Here is a 12,892-nt window from a genome sequence, read left to right as displayed (position 1 = left end):
TGGTGTTATGTGATATTTTGATATTTGATAATGATAATTGATAATAGTTGTAATCTGTTGTATCACTTCTATCTGTATGTATCTGAAAACCTTTTAGATTTTGATGGCTCTAGTTAATTTCTCCTATCGGGAATTTTGAATTGAAATTAAAGCTCAAGTATAAAATACTGTATATACATTATTTATAATATGAATTCACTGTTAAAAAATATATTTCTGAGTAAAAGCAAAGCTACCACCTTAGCGTCAGGTTACAATGCTTCACACCTAACACGATGGTTCAGTGACAAAACAATACTATCAGAAAATAATGTTGCAACCGAAAGTGCTTTAGCATCAATATCTGCTCAAGTAAAATAATTATAACGCTTAGCTATATATTTTGACCTTTTATATTACTGCTTAACTTTTAGAATGTGAGAGAACCAGACAAATTGTACAAGGTTATTGAATTTGAATGCCGAAGTAATGACCCAGCAGTGTTGCGTAGTTACACACAATTTGCTACTATGGCAGCCAACGAATTGGGCATTCAAGTTGGAAAATGGTATTTTTAATGTTAATTATTTTTTTTATAAAATATATGATAAGTACAATACAAATTAATATTTTACTCACTTATATTACATTGTTTTATTTAAATAACTTAAATTTAATTACATTTTTGACGGTTAACTCCCAAAAGAAATTCAGTTTAATTAATTTATACGTAAGGATAAGAGGTCCTAAATAAATTTAGTCTATTTGTGTTTAATATTTCAGTGCTTCCAAATAAAAATTGTTCTGGTGTATATTAATTTAATAATGACTTCACATTTGATAACAATTTATTGACAAATTGTTTTAACAGTTCACTAATTAATTTTTAAAATAAGATACCTTTAATATACTGTACAATGCTTTTAAAGTCTGTATATGATAAAAGTTATAGTATTTAACTGTTTTATTGGAAATTAAAGTTTTATTTTTTTTTAAATAGTTGGTCACCTCGTAAAGCTCACCATGAAAGGTATACATTGTTGAGATCGATTCATGTCCATAAAAGATGTCGTGTACAATATGAAGTCAGAACGTGGTTTAGATTTATTCATTTTCATCGACTTACTGGTTCTACAGCAGATACCTTTTTAGAATATACCCAAAGGAATTTACCAGAAGGAGTAGCACTCAAAGTAACTAAAGTGAGTCGTGTCTTAGTAAAATTATTAATGTATTCCAAAAATGTATGTTGTCGTTATTGCAACTAAGATGGCACTAATGTTTGCATTTAATTTTACTTAAAAATGTTAGAAAGAAACAGCAATATTTTTATTATTAATAGTGGTTTAGACAAAACACCGATAATTATAATTTTCTCTTAATTTAAGTAATACTATAACCGTCCAGTGCATCAGGCCGAAAAGGCTTAAGATGAACTGGACGGCTTATAATTATATAACTTTATTATTTTTAAAAATTGATATATTCAGCCTTTAAGTTAAAGCCCCTGGATACCGACCGTTTTTTTCAGCCTAACCACATCATTTTTTGTCCATCGCACAGGCCGAAGCAGTGATCCAATAAGCAATCTAAAAACAGATATGAATTTGTTATGAAGTCTACTTGAGATCGGTCAGAGCACTTTTTTCAATTTTTAATTTTAACCCTTTCCAAATTTGAAAATTTTATAAAATGTTCAAACGTGTTTTATGCGTATTAGGAATAAGATATCAAAACAGTATGCTGACCGATCTCAAGTAAACTTCATGACAAATTCAAATATATGTTTTCAGATTACTTATCGGATCACTAGTTCAGCCTGTGTGATGGACAAAAAATGTACTATTATATTAACTAAAATGGCTTTTACTCATAGACAAAATTATTTAAATTAAAAATAATACCATGAATCTTTAATAAATTCACCGGTAAATTAATTAACATGGTCGAAATTTATTAAAACCACTTTTTTTTTAAATAGCTTCTTAAAAATGATCGGTATCCAGGGGCGCCTTAATAGTAATTCTTAATTGAATTTTATTTTGTTGTGTTATTACTTATTATTCATTACATATTTATGTACACAATTTTTTTCAGGTATCACTCGAAGATCTTCCTGAAAGTATATCAACAAATACATCTGATAAGTAGCTAAGTCTGATAAGTTTTTTCATGTATGTTGGTCATTATGCCGTTATACAATTATGTTTTTATTAAGTGTTTTTAATGAGTACTAAATAAATATTAGTTTAAAATCAAATTTTTAGTTGTTTTATTATATAGCAGTAGTTTATAATTATCTATACAAACATGTATATATATATATATAGTTTTAATAGTATATTAATATATATAAATGATGTAATTTATCATGTCTAAAAATGGTTTATTTTCAAAGAGTACAAATCTTTCATATATTAATAGGCTTAAAAGTATCAAACTGTTAATTCCTCTCAACATTAAAATAATTAGTATCTACTATTTTTTTGGTAATAAGAAAATCAGACCTCGTTTATAGCTTTGGTCATTGGCAGACTTAAAATTATTATTTTTTTAGTTCATTTCACAAATAACTTTTTATCATAAACTTGACTAATAACAACTCCTATAAATACTTGCATCTGCTTATTTAACCTTTTCATAAAAAAGTGAAGAAAAAAACTTATTAAAAAAAAACACACACACACAGTTTATTTATGAATCTTCTATTAAAAAAAAATAAATACTACTTATAGTTATTTATAAACTTAAATAAAACAATCACAAATTGTATCAATAAAGTTTATTAACAGAAAAATGTCTGTTTAAATTTTAAAACAAAAATGTAATCAATATACTTCTTAAGTACACTTATCTAAATAGTAAATATATATACGATTTGTGTAATCTACATTAATATATAGTTTTACATATCTAACATAATACAAACTAATCTAACTAATGATTAATAATAATTTGATAATAAATTTGGTAACATTATTTTTCAATTAGTTTTGGGCTTAAATTTAAGTATTACATATAAAAACAAAAAACAAATGGCACCTGTAACGAAACAATATAATGAGAGTTAATGTTTTTTATTTTTAGTAAATTGACTTTTAAGTCTTTCCAAATACTGTTTGGAAAAAATCAGTCTTTGGAATATATTTTAGTTTCAATATAAATTTAAGTAACCGAAGTGAAATTAAAGTAACAGTATATTAATAAACATTGTATGAACTTTGGAAAAAAATTATCACAAAGAAAAAACCAAGACAAAAATCACAGATTATAAAAATATCTAGAAATTCGGAAAGATAAGAAAAACATTTAAATTGCAATACTATTTTTAAAAACATGAACATACAATTATAATTATTATTTGAAGTTAGTAGTAACGATTTTATGCACACTAACAGTAACATATTTTTGCCTAAGACCCAGAAAATAGTTATTGCACATTTTATTACAAAACTCAATGTGTATAAAAAAGTAAGATATACAAACAAATAATCATGCCTAATATTAACAAATATATAATACATAATAGATAATCAGTAACAATAACAGATACACAATGATTATCTCTTTGTTCTTTTATTTGAGTGGTAACTTGAATATTATACAAAAATAAGAACTCCGAATACACGTGTAAGTTTAACTTTAGTTCCATAGGGTTTTATTAGCAAAAAATAACCCTAGCCATGAACCAATCTTTAAAATTAGTATACAACGTATTTTCCCAACGTGTGGAAAAATCATCATCTCTTCATTTTGTTAGAGTTATTTTAAACAATCGAGTTTTATATAATACAATGTATGTAATATTAATAAGTATAATTTTAAGTAATATTAATCGGTTTGGTAATTAAGATGGTTATTAAGATAACCGTTTTTAAAAATTCAAATGATATTTTGAGTTAAAAATTATTTGATTTCGATTGATGTGCCTTGATCACACAATGCATATTTAAGTTACTATGCAAGTCTCACCTGCTCTTGGTTGCAGAGCATATAAACTATTCAACAATAATAACTAAATGAAAACGATCCCATAAAATATAATTTATAAATTGTTCAACAAAGATAAAAATAAAATTTGTACTTGTGTGTGCTTATGAATCACAATTTTGTTTCTAGGGATTCTGTAAATGAAAATTTTATTACAAGGGGAAGGGCTTAAATAATAAGTTAACAATACAAATGCATTTGTTCCTTTTTTAAGACTTAAATGGTAACACATATGAGTTTAAAAAGTACGTAAATCGTTCAAACTATGTCTACCTTTGTCAGATAACGGTCTGCAGATTGAAGTAGCTTTTTTTAAACTGCCAAATACCGGCGGCCAAGTAGCTTGATCAAAATTTACAGGTTTCTTTGGCTCAAGTTCCGATTCAAAAACAGAGTCATTTGACTCTACCGTGTCAACAGACGTTGAAGATTTATCACCACTAGAGAAAGGACTGAACAGACTAAGCAGCTTATCAACTCCAGTCGTCGTGGCTTGATCTAAGCTGGAGGTGAAGTTTTGTAAAGATGTTAATAAAGGACGAGAACCCATAACCCAAGAAACTTTTCTCGTTCTTTGGTCTTCTCTCTTATCTACATTTTTTTTTTTGCATAAATCCAAACTATCAATAGTTAGTTCTAAGTCGGTGTGCCCAAAAGAATCATCTGACAAAGATTCATTACTGGCCGTTGGAGCTTTGTCAATTAGACTATTTAATTTAGTCACTTTAAATCTACTCTCTTTTGGCTTTTGTTCGGACACTTTAGATACATGAAAACGATTTCGGGTTGATGTTATTAATGGACTACAGGCGGGGCTATTGGCAATAGGACTGTGAATTGGGCTCGGAGCAGGACTTCTTAGGCGACCACCGCTCCCCCTTAACGTAGATAGGTAATCGTCAGAACCAAGAAAATTTGGATTTTTTAATGAATTATATTGCATCATTAAGGATTCACAAGTGAGAGAGATCTTTCTGGAATCTACGTTAGGGATCTTGATGGCTTTTGTTACATTAACGTCATCAGATCTTTGATCTAATAAATTATTATCTATTTCTCTATTATTACTTTTATTTTCATTTTCCGAACATATCTGTTTTACACTTTCCAACAAGTTGGTATATTCTTTAGTTATGTCCTAAAAAAAATATTTAAATGTTAAACATTTCAAATTATATTAAATTAAGTATTTTAAATTCAAATTTTGTAGTAAAAAAAAATCTTACAGCAGCATATTGATTACGTGGCTGAGGATCTAAATCTAGGCGTGTAATTCTACAATTTTTCAAAATAGAATCTTTCAGATTCTTCAAACCTTTGACTTGTATATTATTATCACGTAAATCTAATCTCTGTAAAAGCAAAAGCATATAATATTAAAAATACAAACATTTATGTTAAAGGAAATACAGCTTTTTCAATAATAATATCTATAATCACAAAACTTCGAACACTTAACCCTAATTTTTATGTTGTTGTTAAACATCAAATTTAAGAAAAAGAAGATGTTTAATTTATAATTAGTTTTTAGTTGAATTACTTTTTTTTTTTTTGAGGGGAATACCAAATGGACAAAAGCAAAAAAAAAATTATTCTTCGAACAAGCAATGTGCTTGATACAACTAACTACTCTATAATTTAATAATTATAAATTAAAAATAATTATTAATTAATTTTCTATTTTACTAAAGCAGTCTTTAATTCTTATTATACATACAATAATTAATAAAAATACCTACATACACAAATATTATTTATAAATATAAATATATATATATATATATATATATATATATATATATATTTAACTTTTTTTAAAAATATAAGTATACAAATTATGGCAGATTTAGTCACACATTTTATCTAAAAATTTTGTTGAGCTATATAGTCTTATCTATTATTATAAAATTAATATAGTGGTTACTAAAATTTTTTAACTATATAATTAAAAACTAAATACATACTTGCAATGATGTGTTGACTTCAAGAGCTTCAGATAAATACTGCACTCCTATACAGGTTATTTGTGTACTTTGTAAACCTAATCGAAGTATGTTTTTATTGTTTTTCAAGGGATTTTTTATAACTTTGGTTGTAGAATCGAGCAAGCAATTATAACCAACATTGAGCATTTCTAGTTTTGTTTCCTTTCTCTGAAATCATTATGACGTATAACATTTAAAACAAAAAGAAAAAAACCATTTTCTCATACAATAACCCAACTGCAAAATTTGGTAAAATGGGCTAAATGCTTCAATGTGTTTAAATATATTGAATACATAAGGTAGAAAAACAACGTAACTGTAGTTGTAATAATTTCCCAAGCATTCCCATTCCATTAAAATTATATCACATAACACATTAGTGAAAAAAATTTAGTTTTTTTGTTCTCCCGTAAAATTTCAATTTTTGCAGTTCAGTCATTTTTCTATCGGGGCGGCTGTATGACAAACAAATTGTCGTCATCATACCAAAAGTAACAAAGTGTTAAAAAGTGACCAAGCGCAAAAACATGTTTAATGCATTATTTTGACATGAGGCCAACCTAATATTATTAAAACAAAATTACTGTTCTTTTAAAATATATATATATATATATATATTTTTAATATTTTAAGTTTATAATTTATTTGTCTTATGGCAAAAATTGACTTTTGGAGAAATGTATTATTGTTTTGGCAATGTAACCATGTGGCATTCATACAATTATTAACAAATGGTTATTTGTATACAAGTAATTTTACTTGTATACAAATTAAAATGATCTACATTTTTTTAAAAATTACTTTTCTTTTCATATATTAAAAAATATTTTGCTCCTTAAAAACATGACAATTTCAATCATTTGAACTTTTGTGTGAGCAAACTAATCGACACAAGAAAATACCAGTTGAAGCATAAAAAGAAATAAAAAATTAATAACTCACTTTAGTTAGAAAGAAGTATAAGCATGAATTTTTTTTAAAACAGAATAAACTTACTTGTCGATTATTATGTAGTAATCAACATTACTTTAAAAAATAACTCCCCCAAACTTCCTTAAAAATATATTTTATAAGCAGTAAAGAATGAGAACATTTTTGAATTGCAGCCTTTCTATTAAAATACAATTACAGTAATATAATTACTAATAGGTTTGCTAGTGCTTCCGAACAGTCTTGATCCAAGTTGTTATTCCATACAATTAAAATAGTCAATGGTGAATTTTGATGCACAATACTCTCACAAATTACTTTAAAACCTTTGTTTTGAATATTATTATTGCTAAAAAAAAAATTTGATAATTTATTGAATTATTTTAGTAAATGTCAGTTTTAAATAATATGTATACCTCAAGTCTAATAACTCCAAAGTAGAGTTACATTTAAGTAAGCTGGCAAGTTGTGTTGCGTCATTTTCATTTAAATAGTTTTCTGCTAAGTACAATTCTTTCAATGTTGTGTTTAATTTTAAAGAAGATGCTGAAATATAAATTAAACTGTTTACAAAAACTGTTAAAAAAAAAAAAAATAAACAACACAAAAATGTATTCAATTTCTTTGTATACCCAACAAATAATTATTACAATCACAGGCACAATCGCAGTTACCCACAGTATCAATATTAGAACCACTAATATTTGGTCTTATTATTTAAGAACTACTTAAATTGTTGTAGATAAAGGACGGTGATGCATACATCTATAATGGTTTTTAAGCATTGAAACAAATAGTAATTTGTGCCTATGATTACAATAAAACTTGTAGATAGTATGACCGTATGAAATAAGTAATTACAATAAAATGTATAAAAAATTCTAAAATAATTACCTAAAGATGATAATGTTCGGTCCGATAGGTTACAATTTTCAAGCTTTAAAACATATAATTGTGAACCAAATCGTAAGGCACGACCTAATATCTGCATACTTTGTTCACTAAGTATTGTGTTTCTTGCCTCTAACTCTTCTAAACATTTAGACTACAGTAAAAATAACCATTCATTGTGTTAATTGAATTTGATATAATACAAGTTTCAATTATAAAAATAAAGTCAATTACCTTTTTTAACAATCGAGCACATGCTTGCCAACCCCTAACGCCAATGTCATTATTTGATGATATGTTTAGACAAACAGCAGATTCATAAAAATCTAACATATCAAATAATGCAATGGCTGCCTATAAAAAATAACAGACATATTTAAAAATTGAAACACTGGAGTTATGTATTTAATCAAATGAGGTATCAGGATAAATAACAATTCAATTAACATTTTAAAATAATAATGCATGTTCCAAATTACGTTAGTGTAAACCTGTGGAGTGCTATACTTCAGAACCAATATGTTTCTCTGTTCCATTGGTGCAAAAAGTATCATACCAAAATAAAGACACAACTTCTGTTATTGAACAAAAGGTGTCATCCAACTTGACTCTTGTCAATCAAATTAAGCTAAATAATTACCAATAGAGTCAAATATTTCAAGTTTTTCAGAAGACATTTTTTTTTAACTTACTATCTGTTAATATCTCTTAAGTAAAAGCTGTCTTAACTTTAAACATAAATCATTTATTTATTAACTTACATCATCATTTAATCCAGTAGCTTCGACATTTATAGTTTTAAATTGAACTCTTTTTAGAATTTCTTCTAGACTTTCACAGTCCACATTGTTTAAATATACTCCCTTCAAGTCAAAGCAATCATTTCTTTCTACATTTAAATTTACATTTCTTATTTGGGCTAGTACAGAATATAAGGGACTGGTATTGTGTCGCTCACATGATTCTTTGTATTTAGATATTAATAAGTCAGCTGTCACATTTTCCACTACAAAAAAAAGTATAAATCATACATTAAAATATAAATTACAATAAGATATTAATTCATACTTACAGCATTCCCATGGATGTGCCGTTTCCAATATGCCAGTGACAATTTGGCTTTCGTCATCCGGAAAAGAGACATTGCGACTTATGTAGGTTTTTTTTGAGTTAGAACGTAAACATGACGGACCGACAGGAACATTGGACATGGACAGTGTCTCGAAATTGCTCGGTAACGATCTGGATTTCCATTCAGTCATCACTACCGGTTTATAGTGTCGTACAGCACATTATTTTCAAACAATGTCCGTTATTGACTGTGATGGCAAGTCAAAACGTAAAAGGCTTTTTCGGCGGTTAATGTTTACAAACTTACACCGCTTTGCATTATTAACACTTGCGCTAGATAGTGACGGCCCTACTCATTCGATTTCGATCGATGTTCAACAGGAAAACAAATGCAATATACATAGATGATCAAATATTAAGTAAATAATAAAAATTATGAAATATTTTTTGAAAACGGGTACTACAAATTAACAATAATATTTAACAACAGTCAACACGATAATAATACCTATAGGTAGGTATTTAATGATCGCGAGTGAAAAAAAAAACATAATCGATGGTTAGTGGTTGGTAAATTGACTGAGTGAGGATAAGCTCAGTAACCGCGGTAAGCGCGACTAAAGCCAGTTTGTCGTCAGTGTTTTGGAAATAGAAAAAGTCCTTAAAAAGATTATTTTCGAGTGTAGGTGTTTAGATATTTCTTATTTTTTTTTTAGTTCGTCCATTGTTAATGTGTATTTTTAAAATTATTGTGATATATTTTTAATGAGTGTTGGGATCGAAAAAAAAAACAATTGCATCAGTAGCGCTATCTGTTCGACTAATGCACGACTTCTTTCTCTTTCACAGTAATTCACACACACTACCGCCCACATGCTTCATATATGTGTATATATATATTACATATATATGGTACAATACTGTAAGATATTATCATATATGTATACATATATATAGTCTATAGATATCGATATGATGGCGAAACAAAAACACAGGGAAAAATGATTTTGGCATTCGTGATGTAAACCGCGATTTTCTGCCTTCTGGCATTTCGCTCATGCACATCCATCGCAATTTTAATCACTTCATATTTCATCACCTACCCGGGCCTCGGATCATGGTCGGCCGACAAAATTTCTGAGACTAAGGTACACTACGAAAAATACACATGTATGATATTATGCATCCTTTTTTTAAAAAAAAAAACTGAAAATGAACTTTGTGGGTTTTCTTATTATTGTGTTTTGAAGATTCAATACCATTATCTTAGTGAATGCATTGCTTTCCTTTAGTAAAGTTCATTGGTTTATCGATGCTATGTTTGTTGCAAATTAAGGTGAAATGTCAGCAGCTGGGAAGCAAAGTAACAACTCTGGACAAGATGACGAAGGGGAAGAAGAAGACGACGAAGTCGGTGATCTGGTGTCAGCCATCAATTACAATACCATTAATTATAACACCATATCTTCTATGGCTGTGCTCAAAGAAATACTTGGTAAAAACTAAATAGTAAATACATGCACTTATATCATTAGATATCAACAGCTGATTAACTTGCCTAAAAATTATTCATGTGTTGGGCTTGGTCTTCAACAACAATATTCATTGACTTATATCTGAATTGCTAATGTCAATTGCCAAGATAGATTGAAAACCATTATTATACACTATCGACAGAATTTTATTATTCTAGTTTTTGCAAAAGTGAAACATATTGCAAAAATATATCAAACTCGATAAGCAAATGTTTTTATTATATACTGAAGTGTAATTAACTTTGGAGAACGTTTACAATATTTACTATTTACAGTTGAGTTATTTAAAATAGTACTTTATCTAATAGTTTTTTAAAAACTCTTTATTAGCAACAAATTGAGTAAACAAAGGTAAAATGTTGTTTTTATCTAGTGTTATATAAATCAAGGATGTATTACAGTGTCATCTAGTGTATCTGGTACTAGAGATAACCATTGTCAAATTAAGTTTTTGTTAAATATATCATATATTCAATATGATATACGAATATATCATTGTTATTTACTATAGAAACATTCATTGTTTAAGCTATCTCACTGGTTTTTCTTTCTATTAGCAAACAGAAATGTTTTGTAAGGAAGTAAAATATTGCAACTCAGCAAATTTCAATGAGTTCATTTGGTTCACCATAAGCCTTGAGTATTACATTATGGTAAAAAATAGCATATTGCATAAATAACTGTAATTATTTACATATTATAAATTTTGACAGTGAATTAATAGGGGCAATTTTTTATAGTTTCATTATTAATAACAAATATAATTTGTTAGAAAATAACAAATTGAACTACTTGATTTATTTTATCTTAATCTAATTTTTAAATGATTATAAATAGAAAACCTAAATTAATGTATTAATCATTAAGCATTTATTTAATGGTGTTAATTATCTTTATGGCACACAACATCTTCAAAATGTTTTACACGCTGTTTATGGAAACTTGATAATTGATACTATTGATATTTGGTTAGTCTCATAAATAATAAAAACTACACTATATAGATTTTATTATGAAATACATAGGCGTAGCATGATATTATCCTGGGGGAGGGGGCCATATCGTTTACATAAATTGTAAACATATAGACTTGTGAAGGAAATCCCATCTGTGTAATATGAATGTGAAAATTGATGTATTTTCATGAAAGGAGGGGCTAAAGGAAATTGTAGGGGGAGCTATAGACCTCTTAGTCTCCCTTCCATTCTATGATGAGTATTTGTAAATTATATTTTTGAAATCAATATTAGTAGAATGTATAATTTATTTATAAATATATATTTGTATACTTGAAAAAACATAAATGATAAAAATAGTATTATTAGTTATTACTTAACATATTTAAATTAATAGTTTTCCTCCACACATGGATCTTGTTTGGAATTTGTGCTCTGATTGGTGTAGTTCATCATTCTATTTGAACCATTTGATTTAATCCACTATCATTTACTAACTAAAATTGTCTGGCTTCATTTATTTTTAAAATACTTGTAGTACGTATTTAAATATTCTAGAAAGCCTCTAGACAATCATCATAATAAACAATTACCTAGTTCTCTGTTATGAAGAACAAATGTCCTTATTAAGTACCTACTTAAGTCGTTAGTATACGGCAATTTATTTTTTGTTTGCATTATAAATGTGTGTTAAATGTTCGAGAGGAGGACGAGTGGCCGAGTGGGTTAGGCACCATTTGAATCGCTTCTTGTTAAAAGGGCACATGTTTCAACAGGTGAACTTTTGGGAAATGACAAAATACTGCATAACTTTCAAAATGTGGTAACTTTGTAAATCATTTTTTTTTTATGTGCATTATGACGTGCATGGTACTCGGCATTTATACCAAATTTCGATACTGTAAAAATATTAAATTCAAGTTTATACTATTTGAAAGTTGCAAAAAAAATTTAACAAAAAATGTAAAATATGCCCTTTCAACAAAAAGCGATTCATTTACTGTATGAGAAATCATCTAGTTTAAAGGAACCGCCATCTCCCTCTTCAGCGACAGACTGACAACCCGTCCCGGACAGTGAATTAGTCTCATGGTGGTAGCGTTGGGCCTTCAAGACCTATTAAACTTGTATGATGATGATGTTAAATGTCCAACAATTATTTGTTAAAGGAGCTCAAGACAGCCCTGAAGATGCTGATTGGTTCCAGCATTATTTCTTACGCCACGTCAATCGCTTGCCATCTCGTAGCCACCAGTTTGTTGGACGACGTCTTTCTGAATGCAAAGAAGAAGACGAACACTTAGAACATAATCCAAAATCACCGGTAGCTGATGACCAATCAAATAGTACTACTGTCAGTGCTAAATCTACACCTCCTATATCACCCCCTTCCCATCACAGAGATAAACACTTCTTTGATGTCAATCTTGTTGAAATGAAATCCCAAGCATCTTCTTCATCTACCTTAGACTACGATTCAATGGATGAAGTTTGGGTTAAGCGCTATGATGCAGAAACGGTAAAACGTCGAACGGTATGATAAATCAACAAACAT

The 12,892-nt window shown here is 28.0% G+C and overlaps 3 protein-coding genes across 5 annotated transcripts in view; 2 read left to right on the top strand and 1 right to left on the bottom strand.

Annotated features, from left to right (window-relative positions):
• The first annotated feature begins 37 nt into the window (after positions 1 to 37).
• LOC126839048 (28S ribosomal protein S10, mitochondrial) lies at positions 38 to 2,239 on the top strand. Its single transcript, XM_050573983.1, has 4 exons — positions 38 to 351; positions 414 to 547; positions 980 to 1,181; positions 2,077 to 2,239. Exons 1-4 carry the CDS (start codon positions 190 to 192, stop codon positions 2,128 to 2,130), a joined length of 552 nt encoding a protein of 183 aa, XP_050429940.1. The 5' UTR covers positions 38 to 189; the 3' UTR covers positions 2,131 to 2,239.
• A 773-nt stretch (positions 2,240 to 3,012) lies between these two features.
• LOC126839045 (protein phosphatase 1 regulatory subunit 37) lies at positions 3,013 to 9,449 on the bottom strand. The gene is made up of 9 exons (XM_050573981.1): positions 8,848 to 9,449; positions 8,537 to 8,781; positions 8,010 to 8,129; positions 7,779 to 7,929; positions 7,301 to 7,430; positions 7,098 to 7,233; positions 5,934 to 6,122; positions 5,196 to 5,321; positions 3,013 to 5,107 (listed from the first exon to the last, which is right to left on the bottom strand). Exons 1-9 carry the CDS (start codon positions 9,035 to 9,037, stop codon positions 4,208 to 4,210), a joined length of 2,187 nt encoding a protein of 728 aa, XP_050429938.1. The 5' UTR covers positions 9,038 to 9,449; the 3' UTR covers positions 3,013 to 4,207.
• Positions 9,450 to 9,773: 324 nt separating this feature from the next.
• The window catches only part of LOC126839044 (5'-AMP-activated protein kinase subunit gamma-2-like), a 32,641-nt gene continuing 29,522 nt past the window's right edge, over positions 9,774 to 12,892 (top strand). The window contains exons 1-3 of one of the 3 annotated variants that reach the window (XM_050573978.1): positions 9,774 to 9,994; positions 10,183 to 10,341; positions 12,507 to 12,871. In XM_050573978.1, coding sequence (XP_050429935.1) covers positions 10,188 to 10,341; positions 12,507 to 12,871 — 519 coding nt within the window. In that variant the 5' untranslated portion in view covers positions 9,774 to 9,994; positions 10,183 to 10,187. The remainder of the gene's footprint in view (positions 9,995 to 10,182; positions 10,342 to 12,506; positions 12,872 to 12,892) is intronic. The other 2 variants (XM_050573980.1, XM_050573979.1) reach the window with 2 other exon arrangements.

Source organism: Adelges cooleyi, unplaced genomic scaffold, assembly GCF_023614345.1.
Source record: "Adelges cooleyi isolate 19-005CV unplaced genomic scaffold, UGA_ACOO_1.1 ACOO_flye_CR_arks_rails_tigmint_CR_PRNA_30, whole genome shotgun sequence".
Lineage (NCBI taxonomy): Eukaryota > Metazoa > Arthropoda > Insecta > Hemiptera > Adelgidae > Adelges > Adelges cooleyi.
The sequence above is the reverse complement of the archived record's forward strand: the minus strand, read 5'-3'. Positions and strand labels throughout refer to the sequence as shown.

Bases quoted from the DNA above. Each gene is read 5' to 3' on its own strand.
- LOC126839045 (XM_050573981.1), bottom strand. From the start codon at position 9,037: ATGACTGAATGGAAATCCAGATCGTTACCGAGCAATTTCGAGACACTG. The intron at 8,782-8,847 runs GTAAGTATGAAT...TTTTTTTTGTAG, and splicing joins GGCACATCCATGGGAATGCT to TGGAAAATGTGACAGCTGAC. The intron at 7,234-7,300 runs GTATACATATTA...TTTTTTTTTTAG, and splicing joins TTGGAGTTATTAGACTTGAG to CAATAATAATATTCAAAACA.
- LOC126839048 (XM_050573983.1), top strand. From the start codon at position 190: ATGAATTCACTGTTAAAAAATATATTTCTGAGTAAAAGCAAAGCTACC. The intron at 548-979 runs GTATTTTTAATG...TTTTTTAAATAG, and splicing joins GGCATTCAAGTTGGAAAATG to TTGGTCACCTCGTAAAGCTC. The intron at 1,182-2,076 runs GTGAGTCGTGTC...AATTTTTTTCAG, and splicing joins TAGCACTCAAAGTAACTAAA to GTATCACTCGAAGATCTTCC.